The 22,659-nt window shown below is 44.2% G+C and overlaps 1 protein-coding gene across 6 annotated transcripts in view; it reads left to right on the forward strand.

The window, feature by feature from the left end:
• MYO3B (myosin IIIB) overlaps positions 1-22,659 on the forward strand; it is a 309,268-nt gene that overhangs the window by 257,016 nt on the left and 29,593 nt on the right. For all 6 annotated transcript variants that reach the window (XM_066612192.1, XM_066612189.1, XM_066612190.1 and 3 more), the window contains 3 exons: positions 16,786-16,892; positions 17,290-17,336; positions 19,233-19,391. In XM_066612192.1, the coding sequence (XP_066468289.1) occupies positions 16,786-16,892; positions 17,290-17,336; positions 19,233-19,359 (281 nt within the window). In that variant the 3' untranslated portion in view covers positions 19,360-19,391. The remainder of the gene's footprint in view (positions 1-16,785; positions 16,893-17,289; positions 17,337-19,232; positions 19,392-22,659) is intronic.

Below are 22,659 nucleotides of genomic sequence, written 5' to 3' on the forward strand. Positions count from 1 at the left end.
GTATGCTGTCATATTCTGGAACAAAACACATTCTTTTGTGAGAACAAATATCTGACAAATTATTGTGAATATTGTGGGATGAGAAGATGCTGAGGCTTCCTACTTTGATTAGCTGGGTTATGGGCAGCCAAGGATATTTCTAAGGCCCCAGTGGGTCTTGCAATGCTGGAACTAGTGTTCTGCCAGTACAAGGCCCTTTATGGCAGCACCAAAGCTGGGCTACCATGGCATACTTCTGGGCCACTGCTGCAAATGGACAGTGGTGTGGTGTGGTGTGCACAGCAGCGGCTCCAGAAGCCTCCATCAGCTCCAGTAAGTTGGCAGCAGAGGTGTCTTTTGGGCAGAGGGGGGAGGGCAGGGGGAGTTTCAGGGTGGATTAGGGGAGGGCAGAGGCAGGGAAGGGGTGCATTGTTGCTGCACCAGCATGTGCCAGATCTGTCCCTACTTTCTCAGGCTGCCCAGTCCCTTTTCTCTCTTCAGATTTACCTCAACAAAATGGCTGGCATAGGTCCAAGGAGACCCACAGAGATCAGGCAGCCTACTGAGTTTTTTAAAATATTTTTACTTCCCTCCTGCTGGCTGTCTGATCACCCTCCCAGCCACCATAGGAAGCAGCCTGCAGTCTGTCTATATGGCTGCACTGGCACTAGTGGAGGTGGATAGGATTGGGCAATAAATAATCCACATAGAAGGTCACACTGATGCCACAGCTTTCTTCTCTGTTTCTGCTTCTGAAAGCAAACAGTTATTTCTCATTTGGCACTAAGACCCAGAAATCAGGACTTTTGAAAGCCATTCATGCTCAGGATGTTTTGAATCTTCAGAGGTTATACAAGTTACTATGGATCATAGTGGAAGAGATGGTGTCTTATAAAAAAAATCCTCGTGTATTCATATTTGCCTAATGTTAACACATTGTATATTAACATGATCATTCATATTTGGATTAGCTATCTAGCCATATAAATGAATGGGATTGAGTTGATGGGCATTTGGTTTATGGCTTGACTCTAGGCTTCATAGGTCTCTAACCGTCCAATCCTACAGCGGTGCAGCAGTGCTGGCATAGCCTCCACTGCACCCCATGGAGAAGTTTTGGCTGCTGGAGGTCTCTTTGGGGTAAGGGGACACTGATCCCCTTGTTTCAAAGTAAGACCCAGAAGTGATATCACTGGCACAAGACTGCGTTGGTCCATGCGGGCGGATCAGGCCCGGAAAGGGGGTTTAGATGTAGCAGGCACCATTATTGGTATCAGTAATAAATAGCTTTGGAACCCAGGCCCTGAACTGATAGCATATGTTAAAGTCATCTTGCTGAAGTGAAGCAGATCTAGGTCCGGTCAGTGCCTAGATAGGTAACCACCAGCTAGCCCCAGTTCCACAATTAAAGAAAGGCAGGATATAAAATAAATATAGTATTTACGACCTGTGATGAAACTTGACCAAGCGGCTATTCACACACTATCATTTATCATGGGATAGCAACCTCTGAATGCACCTCTAACTTCTTTCCACATTCAGGGAGTAAATCAAGGATTTGAATGAACTGAACATGCACCACCTGGTAAAGTGAATTACACAAGGATGTGAGGTGTGGTATCTCAAGATAACAACCTCTGAAACTTGACTGTGTAAACCAATCACAGCATTATCACACTTGTGGTTCTCAAGTTTCATTTTGACTTTACCAAAGCCTTGATTTTGAATGAAGCTTCTTTTGATGTTATGCTTATAAAGTGAGATCCTGGTCTCAAATTCCCCATTATTTCAGAGTACTTACACATTGATGAGAGAATATGTTTCTTCATTGGAACCAAGATTCAGGACGAACATCCATTAATTATTGTAATATTCAGACAGAAGATGTACTCTATGAGAATTTGTGAAATCCTCTACCCATTTTTCTTGAGACTTCAAGAGGGAAAAATAAATCTTGAAAGAAAAGATGCAATCCAAAGGGAAACTGGAAATTCTCAAAAGCATCAAAATACTTATAAATTATCAAAGGAGAACAAAGACATGTTTTATTTTTTCCTCCACAAAAGTCTTCTCCCCAGGCTATTACAATGCGTTACATAGGCACAATCAATATATCTGAACTTGAGAACCAAAGTACTTTGGAATAAATTAAATTAGTAGGAGAAGAAACAAAGAACAAATTAACATGATTTTAAACATTGCTTAAATTTTCATGAACTTGAACCTTGAAACGTTATGATGAGCTCCCAGGAGCCTGTGCTAATATTTGCCAATAATTAAGAGTTGCACTTTTATGTTGAATCTGACATTAAAGGTTGAAAACCAGCAGTGCTTTTGCTGTCTTTATGGTCATACTGATACATTTTTTTAAAAAAAAATTGTTTATCATCTTAATTATTAATGCAATCCTTTAAATGGCTCTATTACATTTTATTTGTTGGGTTGTTCCTCCACCTCTTGCTGTTAATTTCCTAATGCCTGAATATTTAAAAAGAAGTTTGTTCCCATCCCTACTCCCTGCCCTGCTTTACATAAGCTTAGATTATTGAGAAGGAATGGCAAGACTAAACTCTGAAGTCTACAGCTCTTAAGGACTTCCAGATAAGAATACCATCCTATGAAGCATTTTCAGGATTGAAGGACAGCATTCCACCCATTTTCCCAACAGACCTTTACATGATAAGTCATTCATAAAATGGGCAAAGGCACCATTCTAGCATGTCCAATGAAAGATATCAGGATTATTTTTTATCTCATAATAATCCATAGCCCAATCTGATCTAACCCCCTCCCCACACCAATGTAGCCAGGCCACCGGTTCATACACTGCATGCTGAAGGAGGCAATCTAAGAGGCCTCCTTCTGTTTATTTGCTTGACCAGGGATAAGACTTTGGTGCCCAAATGGGTCTCCTTGGACCTGCAGCAGCAATTTCGTGGGCACAGGAAGGCAGATCAAGGCCAGAAAGGGGGAATAGGAGATTGGCAGCACTGCTGTCACTGATACTGCCCCCTTCCTGGCCTTGACACAAACACACACGGCTCTCCATCCCGTGCCACCCACCACTGCCCCCCACACCAACTTACTGGGGCCAGAGCACTTCTGTAAACCACTAGTGCACTGCCATGGCTGCTCACCTCTTGTGGTGATGGCCTGGCTGCGCTGAATAGTGCGACAACATAAGAACAGCCCCACTGGATCAGGCCATAGGCCCATCTAGTCCAGCTTCCCGTATCTCACAGCGGCCCACCAAATGCCCCAGGAAGCACACCAGATAACAAAAGACCTCATCCTGGTGCCTTCCCTTGCATCTGGCATTGTGACATAGCCCATTTCCAAAATCAGGAGGTTGCACATACACATCATGGCTTGTAACCCCTAATGGATTTTTCCTCCAGAAACTTGTCCAATCCCCTTTTAAAGGCGTCCAGGCTAGACGCCATCACCACATCCTGTGGCAAGGAGTTCCACAGACCAACCACACACTTGCAACTCCCATAAAGCATACTGTGCCACTGGAATGTGAGTTCTGGCAGCACAGCGAGCCCATAGGATTGGGCCGTTAGCCCATTTCTAAAGCCGTACTGAAGAAGGTCAGCATAAATTCCAGGTGAAACCAGCATTATAAACTTGCACCAGTCATATGGAAATGGATTCAGAAAATCAAGATATCTAGGGCTTTCTGGAGTAGGCTGACAGCACCACTTGAACACCATTACCCCCAAAAGGTGGATTTGCCACTGGGGAAAAAATGGATAGTTGGAAAAATGGTTGGCAGTCTTGGCAACTCTCCAGGTGGTTCCAACTAAGGAGTTAAAATGCCACCCAAATCTTACTGTGGCACAGCAGTGCTATCAAACCTGTTAATCTATCAAAATAGAGTGAGCACATGCACAAGTTGTAACACAGAATTGTAGAATCTGTACAGGCCTGAGGTCAACTAAATGTAGGCTTGGCATGCTTGAGCTCTGCCTCGGACTGGAAGAGGACATCATTTTAAGCCTGCCTGCCTATATAAATACTCTGTACTCTGCGTAAGCAGTCAAGCTGGCTAATACCTTTTGAAGAAACTCTTGACAGTTTCTAGATCATAGGCTTTCATGGGCAAACCATGACGTACAGCAATTCCACTTTATACCACAATAAATGTACAATTGCTAATTTACTGCTCAGAATCCAGATGTCTTCCCTCAAGAAAGCATTTCTGTTTTGAGCATACGGCATTTCCCAGACTTCAAACCCCTATATGTTGCTGCTGGGAAAATGCAATTTTTTTCCTCGTAGCCATAGTTTATTGTGAGTTTTCGTTACTTCTTACAATCACAATAAATACAAACTGACATAAAAAAGGAAAAGAATTATATCAAATTTAAAACAAGAACTTAAACATTTGAAAAACATATAGTCCCTTTGGGCAGTATAAAACTGTTAGGAAGAGGGAGGGAGCTTCTAATAATTAACATTTATTGAAATGCAATTTTTTTATATGGTGCTCAAATGCCTTTTCTTTACCTAAGACACTCCATTCACAGACTTCAAAGCGGGAAAGACATTTTGGAGGGAGAGGGGTGAACAGGGGCAATGTGTGGGGGGAGCAGCTCTACCAGTAGTGTCAGTGGTGTTCCTCAATGTTGCTGAAGGCTTTTTTGGTTTCTACTCATCAGATGCCAGAGTTAACGCAGGAGGCATTATCTGCACTATGATTTAATTTTAGTTATCATATAACCAAATGTTATTGGCTGTGTGGCATCATCCTGAAGCCAAATCAGAATTAGAACAGAAAGCGTTGCCCCCATTCTGATTTGACTTGATGATGTTACCATGTAGTGCCAATTAGAGTTGGTTACATGATTATATCTGAGGTGATGAGGGAGGGCTAGTGTAGTTGAGAGTTTGGGAGCAAAGGAGCCAGGTCAGATGGGTGAAGTGGGCTGGTCAACCTTAGGAACTTTAGGGTCTAATGCGAGGTGAATTCAGATGTGCAACTCCCTCTCTCCAAAGGCCTTCTTTGCACTCCATTTTTAGGAGAATGGGAAGATTACCCTGTTTCATTGTGCATATGACTTGGACTAGTTCTAGTTTTGTTACTGGCGTCGGGCACCCAATTCCATGGCACTTCAGTACCAGTAATGTGGTCCCAGCACCAGCACTGGGTGTTGCAGGCATACCGTAAGGCATGTTTGCACCACCCAATGAGTAAGCAGTACCAACAGGGAGACCTGTGTCATCCTGTTGATGCCACAGGCAGAGCCCTGGCCACTGGCAGAGTGCAGGTAAGCACAGAGTAGCACAGGGGCAAGGTGGGGGAGGCTTTTCTGGGTGAGGGTAAGGTGGAGAGAGGGCAGAATGGGGTGAGGGAGAGGCCTGGGAAGGGGTGGAACTGGTGGAGGCCTCCTCCACTGAATCCTATTCCCCTTGTTGGGCTCGAAAGCCTGACACGGGGCTTCTGGAGTCTGCGCCAACAAAATAGCTAGCACTGACTTGAGAAGTCCCATTGAGAAGGCTGGGGTGGTACATGAGATAAAGGGACAAATGTCCCCTTACCCCGAGGAGACCTCCAGCCTGCTCAATTTCAGCACAGGAACCAGTGGTAGCCATTTAGTGCTGCTGCTCCTGTGCTGGGTAAGATTGGGCTGTTAATCTGCCCCTTGACTGAATTCCCTCTTTTAAGTAGTTCCTGTGGTCTTATGTTGATATCTTGATTCTGCTTTTTTATCTTGATTATTAATTTTTAAATTGATATGTTGTTTGTAATCTTACTGTTGTACACCACCATGAGGATTTTTAAATAAAAAGTCATTTTATACATGTTTAGTTTGTAAATAAATAGGTGGAGAGAGTCATAATGTTCTATGAATTTGCATATCGCTATAGAGCTGTATATATTAGTAAGTGTTAGCAAGTAATTTGACCCATCAATAACCTTCCTTTTGTTGGCAGATAAAAATGTTTGAAAATAATTTTCAATATCTCTTTAACAACACAGCAGAAAGCACATGTTAATGTGGTTTCCTCTAGATATGGCTGTCTGTGATAAATGCTACCAGATTTTCTTACTAGTCATATTTTAGAAGACAAATGGGCTCAGCAAAAGGGCATTTCCTTTGGAGGATGCAAGCTGCAGACCACCCAGGAATTATACAGAAGTCATTGTATCAGGCTGGAAGGAGAGCACAAAACATCACTAAATCAGAATACAGATAGCTTAGAATATTAGAGGAGAGACTTGCATCTAGTTGGTGTACCTCTTGGTGGGAAATAAACTGAGTACAGTGATAAGACATTTAGGGCACAATCCTATCCTGCACTGCCACAGGCAAGCCAGGAAGTTTGCACTGTATCCAGTGCAGGATTGTGACCAGAAGTGGCTTAGCCAGAGGCAAGGGGAAACTTTTCCGCTTACTCCTGGGTAAGGGTTGCTGGCCCCTATGGGTCTCCTCAGACTTGTGCCACCTCTGGAGGTGGCACAAGTCTGAGGAGAGCGGAGTGGCTTGAAGCTGCTCCGTTCTCCCTGGGAACAGATCCCATAACTGCCAGATCCCAGCCCCACCTGCTGCTTCCTGCCCCTGGGGCTGCCCACCCACCCCAGGAATGCCTCCCCCCTCCTCCCCCACACCTACCTTTTCCTCTTGCATCGGCCCAGCCAGGCCGACGTAAGACTCTGCGGGGAAGCCGCCACAGAGGCCGGATTCAGCCTCCATGTGTTGGCGCATCTCCTTGTGCCGATGCGGCTTCCTTGTAAGGATGCGCAAACGTGCTTTACAGCACATTTGCAACCCTTCTGGGCCGATGCAAGGGACTTGCGTCAGCCCGAGGCATAGTTAGGATTGCGCCCTTAAATAAATGACCTGTCAAAGGTTCCAGGCTGGTGTAATCTTCAGTACTGAAGAAGTACTGCCATCCTCCAGTTGGATGGCAGGCAGCTTGTCAGGCAGGAGGTAACAGCAATGGGAAGGGACTTGTCTATCGATTCCTGACCAACTGTGCCTGGCTAGCACATCACAGGGCTTTGGGCAGCGCTCACAAATATATTGCATGACACTCATGCAAAGTACGTTCTCATGAAAGAAAAACCAGTTGATTTCTTCCTGAATCTCTCTACCCCATCTTAGTTGGTCATTTGGGCCCTGGTGTTCACTAATTTTGGCCTGGAAGCTGAAACTAGCAGCAGCCCTCTGGCACTTCTTCTGCTACATTCCTCAGCTTTCCCACATTTGGCTTATCCAGTGCCCAATGGGGCTGCCTGTTATTGTTGTCTCTCATCATGGATTGCATGCATTGTTCCTCACAGTACCATCCTCTGAGTGGAGTGACAGAGTGGCAGAAGTGAGGCTGAAGCCTTAGATAAACAAATGAAAGATTGGTGCTTTTTCTAATCTTCACTCTGCCCTGAGCAAAAGCATTGATGCCAAGGGGGTGTTCTTTGTTTGGCAATTTCCCTGCATTAGAGAACCCCTCCTTCTGTTCTGTCCTGCAGTTCTCAGCATATGGCCGCCATTTTTGATGAAGAGGAGTTGGGTTTTGAGGCACACTTTATCTCCTCCCAGACTTTGAGGGAGCAACACGTCACTCTGCTGCTCTCTAAATTCATAGTGAGTGCTGAGAGAGAGGGCATGCTCCCAGATTTGTGTAAGGGAAGTGGTTTCACTAAGTTTATGGGCTGGGTTAAGTGGGTCATTTCTACAGAGGTGCAGGGCTCTTTAGCCAGGAAACTGCCAAGCTGACCAAGGACTGCCCATGCCTGTCTAAGTTGCACAAAAGAAAAATGCAGGGACAAGGACAAAGATAAAAGCCGCAACCCTTCCTCTGTTTGCTCCAGTAAAGGCCCTAAATGGAAACATAGGAGACTCATACCCGATTCTGTCTCTTCACCTTCCTCCAACAGGTGGTCAAAAGAATGGACTCATAAGCCATTTCTCTAAGAGACCTAGTTCTAGAGGCAACTCTAATTCTGCTACTGAGTTTAGACATCAAAAACCTTTTAATAAGAGGGTCCTCCCATTTCTGTGCAGGTGTGAGGAGGGTGAGCTGACTAAGTAGAGAGTAGGTGAGAGAGGTAATCAAGACAGGTTGTTTGCTATTCATCTTTCCTCTGAGACATTTACTAGTACTACTTAAGAGTCTTAGAGTTCAGGGACTTTCAGATTTTCAGATTCAGACACCTTTATTAGGCATTATTAAGCATACAACAACAACAAAAAACATACAAAAGTGCACAAGCATAACATAGTAAACTACAAATATCACCTATAACCAAACACTTCAGAGAGTAGGGGCACGCTTCAGATTAGTCGCCACGATTTGTGAGATAAATTTAGCTATCTGAGAAACAATGTCAAAATCAGTGGAGGCTAATAAAAATTGCAATCTAGCAAAATCCTCAGCAGGGGTGTTAAGGTGAAATTGAAGGGCCAGACATTTCCTTCTGGCCTCATTGTGAAGCGGACAATGAAGAAGAAGGTGGTCTAACGTTTCTACAGCCCGCTGAGGACAGGGGCAAATTCTTTCCTGGAAAGGAATGCCATTAAATCTACCCCAAAGAACAGAAGATGGAATAGAATTACAACGGGCCATAGAAAAGGCCCTTCTAATCTTTGGGCATTCCAAAATATAGAGATAATTGGGAATTTCGCCTACTTTAACTGGTAAGTGATAAAATAAAGGTGAACAAGTTTTATTGGCTGCAGATAAAATATTGGAGGAGTGAATATCCAGGAGTCTCCCTTTAATGAGCCTAAAAGCCTCAGCTTGGGGCAAATGACCAAGTAAGTCAGGCTCAACTCCCAATTGTTTTATTTTTGCACTCCAAAGTTTATCAGAGAAGTAAGGGTCAACAAGGAGGTGATATAAAAGAGTGTTAGGGTCAGAATTATAGAATATTTTGAGCCAAAATTTAATCGCTCTAATCCACGCAAGTGTTTCAAGTTGGATTTGGCCTGATTCAAGACAGAGCACCGCATAAGACACACACCGGGGCAAACCCAGTGTGCTTCTTAAGAAAGTTGATTGAATCTGCTCTAGTGAATTATTGAATGACCCAATCCAAAGTGGAACCCCATATAATAATTGGGGGGAGCATTTCGCATTGAAGGCCTTCAATGCCGCCGGAATAAACTTGCCACCTTTACTGTGAAAGAAGCTGACAATGGCTTGCGAAGAGGCTTTAGCAAGAGAACGAGCCATATAACAATGGGACGTCCATGCTAAATTGTACGCAAAAAGAATGCCCAAATATTTAAATGTTTTAACCTGTTCTATAATTTGGCCATTGAATCTCCAAACACTTGGACTCCAGGATCTTCCAAAAACTATAATTTTAGGTTTGGTATAGTTAATTTGTAACTTGTTAGCACAAAAAAATTCTATACACTTACCGATCAGACGTTTGAGACCCAGGCTAGAACGGGATAAAATGACCGCATCATCAGCGTAAAGTAAAATTGGAACCTGCAAATCCCCCAACCTAGGGGGGTGACCGTCAACAGTAGCCAGGGAAGGAGCCAGGTCATTTAAAAAAAGATTAAACAGTGTGGGAGCCAGCACACAGCCTTGCTTCACCCCCTTGTTGGTGGGGAATTCATCAGTATAGTTGCCTCCTGGGGTGTATCTGACCTGGGCAGATGTGTTGGAATATAGGCCCCGAATAAGAGCAAGTAGTTTAGAATCTAGCCCCATACTAGCTAGTTTTGTCCATAAGAGATTTCTATTCACATTGTCAAAAGCCCCTTTAAGGTCCAAAAATGCAACAAAAAGTTTTGATTTCATTTGAATAGAATACTTTTGTGCTAGATGTTGAAGAATAAGGGCATGGTCCATAGTGGATTGCCCCTGTCTAAAGCCTATTTGTTCTATACCCATGATATTAGAATGGGTAATCCATTGGGTAAGGCGCTGAAGAAGAAATTTAGCGTACAACTTACCAACTACAGAGATAAGACTAATGGGTCTGTAGTTATCCGGCTTACTAGGGTCGCCTTTTTTAAAAATGGGAATCACTGTGGCTTTAAGCCAAACTTTAGGGAAACAACCAGAAGCATTAATGGATGAAAAAAGCGGGGCGAGAATAGATGTCCAGAACGAAGGATCTTCTTTGAGCCAGATGGTAGGAATGGCATCAGGCCCCGGAGCCTTGCCCGACTTTAAGGCTACAATTAAATCAAGGATTTCCTCTTCCGATACATCGGGCCAAGCCTCAAAATTAGAGAAAGAAATCTCTGGGCCCCCGTTGCAGACATCCGCTGGATCATAAAAAAGATCCAAAAAATGTTGGCGCCAGGTGTGATTAGAGATCAAATTAGGCTTACCTATACCTTTATTGGAGGCTCTAGCGACAATGTCCCAGAATAACTTATGGTTATTGCTAATTGTGGCTTGAATCAATCTTCCCCAGGACTTTTTAATAAACTCATGTCGCTTGGACTGAGTCAGATCCTTTAGGAAAGCAAGGGCTGTAAAATAAGTTTTTAAATCATCCTTAGAATTGCTGGCTCTAAAGTTCCCAAAACACACCCTGGCATGGGCCTTAGCACGTTTGCAGTCCTGATCATACCATCCTGGGTTATCATTATTGGGTCTGCCTTTAGCCTCAGTCACGGCCGAAGAGTTGGCAATATTAACATGAACATAGTTCATTAAGGATTCAAAGGCAGACACAATAAGTTCAGGTTCTGTTAAAGTCAGAACATGTTCCCATAAAATCTTACCACTCGAGTTGTTCAACAATAATTGAATTTCAGAAAGAGTGGAGTCATTCCATCTAATTTTAGCCAAACAAATAGAACTATCCCTATCACACAAAGGAGGCTCAATACAAGGTAGACCTACGTTAAAAACAGTACATAGAGGCAGATGGTCACTCAATTTAAAATCATCAACTTTAAAAGTAGAAACAAAAGGCAAAAAAGAAGCTGAGATTAAAACATAATCAATGACACTGGTACCTGCTGGGGAAACATAGGTAAATTCCGAAGCCCCAGAAAAATTACATAGGAATTTTCTTTCAGAACAATGTAATGCGATGACTAGTATTTTTCCCAATGCTATAGTAATTCTTGGCGCAGATTTTAACTCAAGAGTTGGGGTTGGTAATGAGATTTTTCTTAAGATGGCTTGTGAGGACTATCTGAAAGTCAGAAGGAAAAAGAAACATCTTCCTTGCCCAAAGGCTCTAAGGAAGCAGTTCCCAAACTTACCATGGTCATGGCCCCCTTCTTTCTCAGCAGCCTCTTCATCCCATCTTTCCCAGGCACTGCCATCTTGTACCATGCAAAAGGGCACTCCTGTGAATTTGCCATAATGCCTGAGGATGCCACAGTGCACAATTTGGGAACCACTGCTCTAAGGCCTCTTTTCCTCAAAGCAATTCCAAGGCTTTACACAGTCCTCTCCCAGAACCTTTCTATAAGGTTACTGAGAATGAATGGGCAAGGCCTACTCATCATACATCCACTCACAGATTTGCTATTAAGCATTGTCCCTTGGCTCCTGAAGTCATGGAAAAGTTTGAAATTTCTGTTGTGCATGCACTGACGGGATGATTAAGCTCCAATTCTGTTTTCCCCTCTGATTCTGGTGGTTTACCTAGGGACCCATGCAATAATAGGACTGGGATGACTTTCATGAAAATGTTTGAGCCAGTAGCACTGCCAACTTCCACTGGTAATTCCTGTTCTCCAGAGCCATTTGTCTGTGGGTCAACAACCTGACTTCCCCTGAGGGAAGAAACTGCGGATGAATTGCCCATAACTTCACGGCAGCCTTTCTCGCAGATTCTTCAGTTCAGGCCCCAGCAGCCTATGCTTCTATATGTAATATATATGTATGGAAATATTTACTCTTTTCTTAATCTGTGGAACTATTCAGGGGTAATGCTGAGACCAACACCTGTCTATCATTCTACAAACTCCCACACTTTCAGAGAGTATGTATCTCTCACTTCAGAGATATCATTGTGGGTTTTGATTAGGTGGCATTAGGAGATGTGCAGAAGTTATTAAACAATGCAATCCTATCTTGTGCTGGAACAGGCAGGCCAGAAGGCCTGTGCTGTATCCAGAGCTAGATAGGGGCCAGAAGTGGCTCAGTCGGAGGTAAGGGGAAACACTTCCCCTTACCCCCGGCTAAGCCACCGCAGCCCCAATGGGTCTTCTTGGAATTGTGCCACCTCCAGTGGTGCCCAACTCAATTTTAACAGGTGTCCCCAATTAAAAATATTTTAGTTGCACTGATCACTGAGCTTAGAAAATCAAAAGCTGCCTGTACTGATATATGTGCGAGTTATGTGCCTGCAAAACAGTACATATCTGAAAACAGGTAAATGAAACCCAGCCTTCCCATAGGAGTGATATGGGTTAGGGGAAAAGTAATCAATCACTGACATTAATGACTAGCAAGTACAGAGGGTTACGTAGAGTAGGTTACGTAGACTGCAAGCCGCTCTGCACTGCTCAGGAATGGAGGCTAGGATTCAGCATATCTGCTGGGTCCCAGCCCCATCTCCTGCTCCCCGACCGCCCTCCATCTGCCCCAGAACGCCTCCTTTCCTTCTCCTTTCCACCCTCCCAAAAGTCTTGTATTGGCCAAGCTCAGCTGACACAAGCCTCCCTGTCAAGGTCAGCACCGAGCCTGGATTCAGCCTCTGTGGGCCAGCGTGCATCCCTGCACCAGCCCAGCTGACTCGAGGCGGCGCAAACATGCCCTCCTGGGCTGGCGGAAGGGACTTGCATGGACCCAAGGATGCCTTAGGATTGCGCCCAGAGTCTCACAAAGAAGACTTTCACCCCAGTATTTGCTTGAGCTTGAGAAGCAGAAGGAATGTGAGGAGACAAAAGGTGAAGAGGAGGTTGATGTCATGTGGACTCTAACAGTTAAGCAGTTGACAGAAGCATTCAATTTAATTGAGAGTGCTTGGACTATCTGTTACTTCCATCTGCATCCCCCCCCAGGATTGGATCTTAGGGGCGGGTGAAGTGGGAAAAGGTTCCAACACCTCTGGCACTTACCCCACACAGGAAGAAGTCTCGAAGGCCTCAGTATGGGGCAACACCACTGTTTTATTCTGGTCAATTTTTTTACATTCATTTGGCCCTGTTACATCACAGGGTCTAGCATACATCAGTCATCAACACGATCCCCTCTGGTTCTGGAGCTCAAAGGTGCTGTTTCCCCCCTACTGGGGCTTGTTGGAAAGACTCAGGACCCACGTCGCCCCCGGGGAGGGTTGCCAGTGGCCCATCAACCCCCTTCTCCCTGTGGGAAGTATTTCAGTGAGATAGTTCAGCTGGACAGGTTCTGCCCTGGCATCGGAGGGCACTGTCTCCTGGAATTTTTAAGGGGCTGCTGGATCTAACCTCTGAGAACTGCCCCATAGGAGGTTGGCCCTCTATCAGCCCAGAAGGGCTCCTTGCCCCTTCTCTCCACCGGTCACTCTCAGGCCCAGGCTCCCAAGATCTCTTCCTCTGCCTTGCATCTTGTTACCTGGGAAGGAGCACAGGAGAGAGCCTCACCTCCAATCAACTGTCTGGCTCCTTAGGAGCCTGCCAGCAAGCCTGTCAGGCTCTGCCCCTTCCTGCTCTGCTCCCTGCCTGAGTTCTCACAGGATCTTGGCCCTGGAGGAGGCTGCAGACAAGCCACAAAGGTACTCTGACTGTGTTTGCAGGCTGCTTCTGCAGCCACGACCATGGCCTCGTCCTGCACCATCCTGTTCCCTTCCTCTCGGGTAAGTGGGGGGATGGGAGGGGGGCTCCCAGGTAACACTATCTTAGATGAAGATACAGAACACCAATCATAGCTCCAAAGTGAGTGGAAATGTGCTGTGCTGTCAAGAGATTGGGGGGGGGGGGTGAAAGCCATGCAAAAGATACAGTTATCCTACATCTTAAAACCCTGAGACAGCAAACACTCTGTCATTGGCATCAAAATCAGCAGCTTCACCATCCCACTCTATGTAACCCTCCGTACTTGTTAGTCATTCATGTCAATGATTGATTATTTTTCCCCTAATCCATATCACTCCTGTGGTTTCCTATGGGAAGGCTGGGTTTCCTAAAACTGAGTGTTGGGAGAGTTACAAGAGATAAAAGAAAATATTTCTTTATCCATTGTTTAATTAATCTTTGGAACTCCTTGCCACAGGATGTGGTGACGGTTTCTGACCTTGATGCCTTTAAAAGCGGATTGGACAGATTTATCAAAGAAAAGTCCATCACAGGTTGTAAGCTCTGATGGGTATGTGCAACCTCTTGGTTTAAGAAATAGGCTACCTGAAAAGATCAGGTGCAAGGGAGTGGCAACAGGATGCAGGTATCTTGTTGTGCTTCCTGAGGCATCTGGCGGGCCGCTTTGAGATAAAGGAAGTTGGACTAAATAGGCCTTTAGAAGCCATCCCTGGTCCACCAAGTGAATTTCCTCTGTAGCCTGCCTGCAATAGCACACCCCCTCCAAAATCAGTAAGGTTTTCAGTCCCACCCAGTGCCCAGTTCAATTTAAGAACTTCTCTTTAAACCAGATCACTGTCAGGATCCACCTGGCTTTGCAAGTCTCAAAAAAGTTCACCTTATCAGCTGAAGCCTCTGTTTTGATCCTTTTTAGTGGGGGGGGGGAGGCTGCCTTCTGGAGCATTTTTTGCGCTCCAGTTCCATCTGATCAGGACCATTCTGGTGGCTTCACATTCCCCTTTGCCTGGCCTGACCACCAGCCAAGGCATGTTTGCTTACTTGCGAGTAAACACGACCATGAGGCTTAGTTTTGCTTTCCATAGGGCTCAGTACATTTGTCTGCTTGGAGGGAGGGACTTCCTTCTCAGGTGTTTTGGGGGGCTGCATTCATTGGATCAGGACCATTCTGGTGTTGTTGGATTCCTCTCAGCCTGCCCTTTCCGACTGACTAAGGCAAGATCGCCTACTCATGAGTAAATGTGCAATACGGCTCAGTTTCACTTTCCATAGGGCTTCATGCATTTTTTGTTCTCCAGTTATTTGGCCATAACTTTTGATAGAAAGGAACTTTTTCACTCCGGTTTTTTTGCATTGCATTCTGCTGGAAATTCCACATCCAACGGTATATAATAGGGGTCTCCAAACCCCGGCCCGGGGGCCAGATGCGGCCCGCAGTGAGCCTCTATCCAGCCCACTGCCAGCCTCTTGTCCCCTGAAAGTTTCTGGCCCACTCGACTGAACATGACCAGAGCTGTGCTCTGGTTGCATCTGGAGGGTGTTCTGAGGGCCGGAGAGACTAAGTGAATGAGCCCACTCATTCATTTATTCATTCATCTAAGTTCCATCTCTAATTTATTTATTTAAATTTTATATTTAAATTTTTTTCTGGCCCTTAGCACTGTGCCAGATATTTCATGTGGCCCTCTGGCCAAAACATTTGGAGACCCCTGGTATATAACATGATGGGGTTACTCCTAACCACCGCTATTTTAGTATGTCAGCCCCCCATGTGCGTCACCCCTCCTGTGCGTGTCACCCGGTGCAGCCCACACACCCCGTACTCCCTTAGCGACGCCACTAATCATTTATTGACACTGAACTGCTATTTGGTTGCTCATTCACCCAGTTTGGAGAGATCCCTTGGAATACTTAAGGATACATTTTGGTTTTCAGCCTTTATTTTTTAGGGCAAGTTTCTCAACAACTCAGGGCCATGAATGGAACCTCCATGGTCACAGGTGATATACCTCTGCAAATGAATAACTGGGAACAACCAACATGAGTTTACCCTGCTTATACCTTTAGGATCCAGATCAGAAGGACCTTAATTTGATCCAGCAAGATAATTCTTACAAGCTATTCTTATGAGAAATCATTTATTGAAGTTCTCAGTTAAATTTTCCCCTATTCTAATTAACTATACTTTTACTGCAAAGTATTATTTTACCTTTAATTAGATGTCTTTTGAAAAGTAGAAACATATTTATATCAGCAACATTTGTTGTACCATTTGCTTTTGCTGCTGCTGCTGCTGCTGCTGCTGCTGCTGCTCAGTTCAAAAGGATACACAGGATTACTCTTTTATTGGACCAACTGTCTGGGATTAATGCAACAAAGCTGTGAACTTTTCAGAACCATTCCTCCAGAAAGTTTTTAGGGATTCATCAGGGGAACTCAGTCCCATTAAGTTGTGGGTTTACACCTGGGTTGTCAAATTTGTTTCATACAGCAGGCAGACTAGCATTTGTGATGCCTGCTGAGGGCTGGCGGTGATGTCATTAGGCAGGAAGTGATGTCACTAAGCAGGTCAAAACCAGAAATAAGCACTTTTTCTCACTTAAGAACTAATTAGCTGCAAATTGTCATTTGCAAGAGAAATATGCAAATCTTGATCATATTTCAAGATATGGGAGAACCCAATTATCATGCGGGCCACCCTTTCAGTAGTGCCACCTTAGCGCTGCTCAGCAGCTGAGAGCTTGAGGGCCAGATAAAAAGCTTCAGTGGACTGAATCTGGCTCCCAGACCTTGTGTTTGACACCCCTGGTTTACACCTTCTTTCTAGACATCCTTTGCTAGTAGTTAATATCCCAAGCTATTCTCTCTCTCTCTCTCTCTCTCTCTCTGTGTGTGAGAGAGAGAGAGAGAGAGAGAGAGAGAGAGACGAGAGACGAGAGACTATAGTAAATGATATTAAAATGGATCCCAAGTTTTAAGTTTTAGTCTACAAACAAGATTCCAAGTGCCTGGTTAGAATGGCACAAGTTGGCTAATAAATCCAGGACGTAGTAGAACAGAATTCATTTGATTCTATAGTATGCTAAGCAGCACTTGGCAAGACTGAGATCTCTGTTCTGTTATCTTCTTGCAGGTTCAGAAAACTGTCTTGAACAGAAGCTGAAAACACCCCGTCGAAGATGTCAACAGCCCAAAATGCTGAATAGCCCTGAGGACAACATGTATTATAACCAGTTAAATGTGAGTTCAAAGTGACAATAAAGCTGTTTTACTGGCTTTGTTTCCAGTTAATAATTTTGTTATTAATACCTGTTCCAACCCCCTCTTACCCCACCCTGTCCGCTCACCCCCCCCCCTTTGACTTTCTTCAGCTCTCGTCTTGAACATGTGCTTATGCTCTTTATCTGTTGCTTTCATGTCAGGATGTCTGCCTTCACGGTGAATAATTGATGTGGTTTATCAAAGACGAGCAAGATGCATGCTTCATCAGGCTCGCTTGAGCCCTTTGATCAAAAAAATTATGCTGTGACTTCTGATATTATCAGCATCTGCTTGCATTCAACACAAAATCACTTTGAATTAAAAATTAACGACTTGCTGCTTTGCTTTGACTGTGTGTTCTTGGCCCTCTCCACAGGGAACTCTAGAATATCAAGGGAGCAAGAGGAAGCCAAGGAAACTTGGGTAAATATCTATCTTCTTAGTTCTAAGCAACTGTAAACAGAAGACGTCCTTTGTGATATTACAGAAAATGCAAAAACTTTCTAGAGAGATGTCTAAAAATAAACAGCCAGCCTATCTCTCCATAGCAACTTTTGGGCATTTTCTACAGAAGCAAATAGAAAACTTGCATCTACTGTTATCTGTATGAGAACCATCTCTTGCAAGAAAAGGGGGAGGGAAGCAAAGATTCTTCTTGACAGAATTTCAGCAAAGTTTTTCTTCTTCTCTGTTTGTTTTATAAGAGTTTTGATACAAGTGGGGGATTGAGAGTCCTGAAAGCAGATCCCTGAGAACAGTGAGCTCAGGCAGACAATGAGCAATAGAGTGGCAGATGTTCCTGGTCCACAGTGCAGGCCAATAGGAAGGTGGAAAAGAGTAATTTTCTTCTTAGGAAGAGGCGGTTTTTGCCCATTCATTCTTGGTTAAGGCCTGCTTCATATAGTGCTCCCCCCCCCCATTTTTTTCACAGTGGCAATTTCCTGTCTCCATTTATAGTTGTGTATACTGTCACTTTGTAATGAAGTGTGGCATGCTTCCTTGTTTTCCTGTGAGACAGCCACTGCATACAGCCTAGTGATAATGCTGATGATTGCATTGATTATTGAATATCTATCACAGGGACCAATTATATCACAGGGACCAATTGACTTAGGCACCAGCCCTATCCAGCTTCCCAGTGCAGCGCACGATCCATTCGCCCGGCTACATCAGCACTGGAAAGTTGGTTAGGATTGGGCCTTACAGTACTTGGAGTGCACAATCGCTCAGCAATCACCTCCCCATATGAACCTTCCTAGGACTTTCAATCCACTACAGAGCCCCTTCTTCAGATTCTACAGTCATCTTTGTCAGCCAAGGTGCTTCAGGTCAGGACTGGACCAGCCATGAGACTGGCCGAACCCCTCACCTCAGGTGGCAGGTTGGGGGAGACAGCCAACTGGTGAGAGATGCCCACTACCTCCTCTGGCCTGCTGCCTACCCCTGTGATCCATCCAGCTGCTCCATCCTCTTCTTGCACATTTGGAGAGCCATGGGTGGGAGGGCTTTCTTCCTCCTGCTCCAGGTCCACCACCACTTCTTGTAAAGTTACCAGCTGTGAGAATGCTGGAAGCAGAGACATTCACTCCCAGAATTTTGGTAGAGCCACTTAGTAAAACATGGCATTGGAGCAGGGCAATGAAGATGATGAAGTTCAAATGGGGACGTGCATATGGTCATTGTGCATTATTATGGCAGAATTTTGGGGGTGGGTTCAGGTGGTAGATCACTTGGGATACCCTGCTTTGAATGGTCTCCCAAGGGAAATATGCCTGCCTCCTCCTCCTTTTAAACTGTACTTAAGCAGGTCTTTTTGGAATCATTTGATTTCTCCAAGAACTTTTCATCAGGCTGGATGTCCAACAAAATGGGTGAGAAGAGACAAAGTTGGGCATGATAGAAAAGATTTTTTTAAAAAATAGGTATTTCATGTTGCTAGGATTTTCAGCTACAATTGCTGTGCATTATCTGATAATAAGTGTCCTCCCACTCTTGCTGGTCCTAACTAGTCCAAGGGATTTAGCAATGAACAGAATGCGGATTCGCTCTTCCTTTGCCTGAGCCTGTGAATCAATTGAGAGTGCTAATGACATGCAAATTAAGAGATCTACAAGTGCCATAACCAAAACCAACACTCAGGATTGTGCCCACTGGAAGCCAGCCCTTTTGAAAACTGTGCTCTTCCCCAGGCACAGGAATCATGCACAGTATTGTGTTTGTTTTATCATCCATGCAAAAGACCTTCTTGTACCCATATAGCATAAACTTCTAAAAGTGTGTAGCTCCATTCAGACTGGCTTGTATTTTCTTTGTCCTTAGGCAAATAAAAGTACTTGATTGGGAGGATGAGTATTACAAATCATTGTCAGCTGTAGATTCCATCACAGAGGAAGACAACACATTCCAGGCTCTTCCTTCCTCCAGAGGAGTGCCCTTTCAGAGCTGAACTTTCACCACTTAACTCTTGGTGTAATATTGGTAAGAAACATATGTTTCTAATTTCTGCTATACATGTGTGTGTAATGTACACATATGTGCAAGAGTGTATAAAATACATAGGGGAACCACGATTCATGCTGTTGGGCTACAATGCTTTGCCCACCTACTTGGGAGTAAGTGCCACAAAATTCAGTGATTCTTACTTCTGAGTAGATATGCCTCGGATTGTATTGTTAGGCAATTTTGCTGAAATCAGGGCAGATCCAGCAAATATTTATGTCTGCCAGGCTGTTCATGCAGACTGTCCAAGGGAGGGAAATAAAGCTAACTGTATTCATGAATTTCACAACCTCAATCTCAAAAATGCAACTTCTGGCTATAATAGAATGTTATTCTAACTATGATGGCAAAGCACAGATTCTGGTGCTTCTCCCATTTACAAGGACAGCTTTTGTTTTGGAATCAAAGTATGGCGCAGCATTGGGGAATGTTTCATTACAGGGCTCTGAAAACTTTCTTTGACGTATGAAGCTAGGCAGAATTAGCACAGTGGGGAAAAAAGTATAATAACCATTTAAAATGCTGAATGTGTCATTTTGACTTTATCTTGTAAAAAAGTATTTTGTGATAGAACATGTGGCTCTTATTTCCCTAGAGGGGGAGAAAAAAAATCATCAAACGCCTAAATGGTAAAATGGTTAATAGCGTATTACTAAATCACTTAACTTAGCAATTTATAATATAGTTCCGACTGAAGTTGGAAATAAAAGACCAGGCCTGATACACTGTATCACCTCAGGGAAACAAAGTGTATGGGCTATCGTTGTATGTCATTCAAAGAAGTAATCTCTACTCATTCAGGTTAGCTGGCAACCTTCAGTCTCGAAAGACTGTAGTATCGCGATCTGAATGGTGGTTCTGGAACAGCGTCTAATGTGGCTGAAAAGGCCGATTCGGGAGTGACAATCCCTTCCACACTGGGAGCAAGTGCAGTCTGTCCCTGGTCTGTCTCCCTGGCTATGGGCCTTCCTTCTTTGCCTCTTTGCCTCAGTCTGTTGGCCAAGTGTCTCTTCAAACTGGGAAAGGCCACGCTGCACAGCCTGCCTCCAAGTGGGCTGCTCAGAGGCCAGGGTAGAGATTGGAAATTGGTACAGGACCATAAAAAGTCTACAGAGTCTGAATGGTTATCAGTTCCTTTCACATTCAACCCCCTTATATTTGGACCAGCCTACAGCATCCCTCCTGCATGACTCAGGACCTGCCACAGGACCACTTATAGATATGACCTACCACAAATTCAATAAACTTTCTGTTTCTGTGCCTACCCAAGACTGTAAAAACAGAGCTGGAGCGTTGTCAAGTCCACAGTGCCTGACTGATAGGCTACATTTGGTTTAGCAGGCCACATTGTATGGACCAGATTTACTAATTTAATTCTAGTTCTGTTATTTTTATTAGGCAATTTGCAGAAGTATTGCTACCTTGCATTTCTGATTCACTGCAGTTTGGTTCGATGTTTAGTATTTTAAATGCTCTTAATAATAATCGTTACCCCTGCTAACTGGGTAAGAGGCATTCTTTCAAGTGGGTGCTCCTCTTTTATTTAGCAGGGAGAGAGTAACTGGCCCTCCTCACTCCTGCAGTATCTTTTCCAGTGGCTGTCTGCTGGTGTTCTTTTGTATCTTTTTAGATTGTGAGCCCTTTTGGGACTCACAATCTAGGGAGCCATTAGTTGTTTTGTTGCTATTGAAATTGGACTTGCAGAACTTGTCCAGTGAGATCTGAAAACACAAGCAGTGTGAAGTTGTCCAGTGAGATCTTCTTCCAAGCAGTCATGCATTTGAAGTGCCTCAAAAATATCAATTCAATTCAATTTATTAATACAGTCAGAGACCAGCATAAACCAAACACAACAACGTTGACATGCATCAAACATAGATTTAGGGCCAAATCCTATCCAATTTTCCAGGGCTGGTACAGTTATGCCAACAGGGCATGTGCTGCATCCTGTAGTTGGGGGGCTTTCATGGAGGTCTCCTCCAGCTAAGGGAATGTTTGTTCCCTTTCCTTGGGGCTGTATTGCAGCTGCACCGGCATTGTAAAGTTGGATAGGATTGGGCTCCCAAAATGCTAAAAGATTTTAACAATTGAATACACATCACACCAAAACAAAACAGGAAAACAGAGAACAGATAAACATTAAAAAATTTTCCTCATTCCTGACAATACCCTTGCGGGTTTTGCAAGCAGCTGCCAAGAAACTTGCACTCCACGTTGTGGACTGTGAATTAGTTCCCATAAGAAATTTCTTGGCCATTTCCACATCAGGCAGGAAGGCTTGAAAATTTCCTAATCAGGGGAGTAATAAACTTACACATATCCCCTGAGAGAATGAGCAATGAAACAAAACATGTTCAATTGTTTCCACCTTGCCTGAGCCACGGGGACAAACTCTTTCTGGGATAGGGATCCTTCTAAAACAACCCTCGACAAATGCCAAGAGGATGGCTTTCCATCTAAGAAGGCTTTCCTGTGCCCTGGGAGCTCAAGTAGTGAGAAATAGATGGCTGGTGCAACTATATATCTAGTGACCTCCAAGGCTAAAAAATTTGGGGTTCTGCAGATACCCCCTTGCCGTTCGATGTCCAACAACCTCTGCTTTATGGTTGCTCATGTCTGATTCAAATCCACAGCCTCTGGAGAGAATCCCAAGTGGCTCGGCTTCCTGTGGACTGCCTTAAGGCAAGTCGATTTGCTCAAATATAGGTAGCAGAAAGGATGCAGAAATGACCCAGAACATTGGAGCATGCTGGTTCTGCTCTTCTGGGTTATTTTAAACAGAATCCAGGCAGAATGAGGAGGTTACACCCAGAGCTGCCAAAGCTGAAGGTAAGGGAAAGGGACAGAGGGCGGGGGGCTTCATGTCTTCATCCCCCAGCCCTCTTCTTAATCTTCATCTTCATCTTCTTCTTATTATTATTATTATAATACACATCAAAATGACAACACAGTTGGTAATGATTGTATACACACAAAAAACACAACATTTATCAGCTGGTAAATCCTCATCCACACGGACATCTGCCTGACGTCTAGGTGTAGATGAGGCACCGACGAAGGATGGACGCTGTGCCAATTATGGTGGTCTTCTGTAATTCAACTGGTGTTATTGCCGGGGCATCCAGTTGTGCAAAGTACTAGTTAAATTGTGTTGATATTGTCCCTCATGCACCAATTACTATTGGCAGCACTTTTACATGCTTCATCCAGACACGTGTCAATTCTATGCACAGGTCGCAGTATTTGG

Source organism: Tiliqua scincoides, chromosome 1 (assembly GCF_035046505.1).
Source record: "Tiliqua scincoides isolate rTilSci1 chromosome 1, rTilSci1.hap2, whole genome shotgun sequence".
NCBI classification, from domain to species: domain Eukaryota; kingdom Metazoa; phylum Chordata; class Lepidosauria; order Squamata; family Scincidae; genus Tiliqua; species Tiliqua scincoides.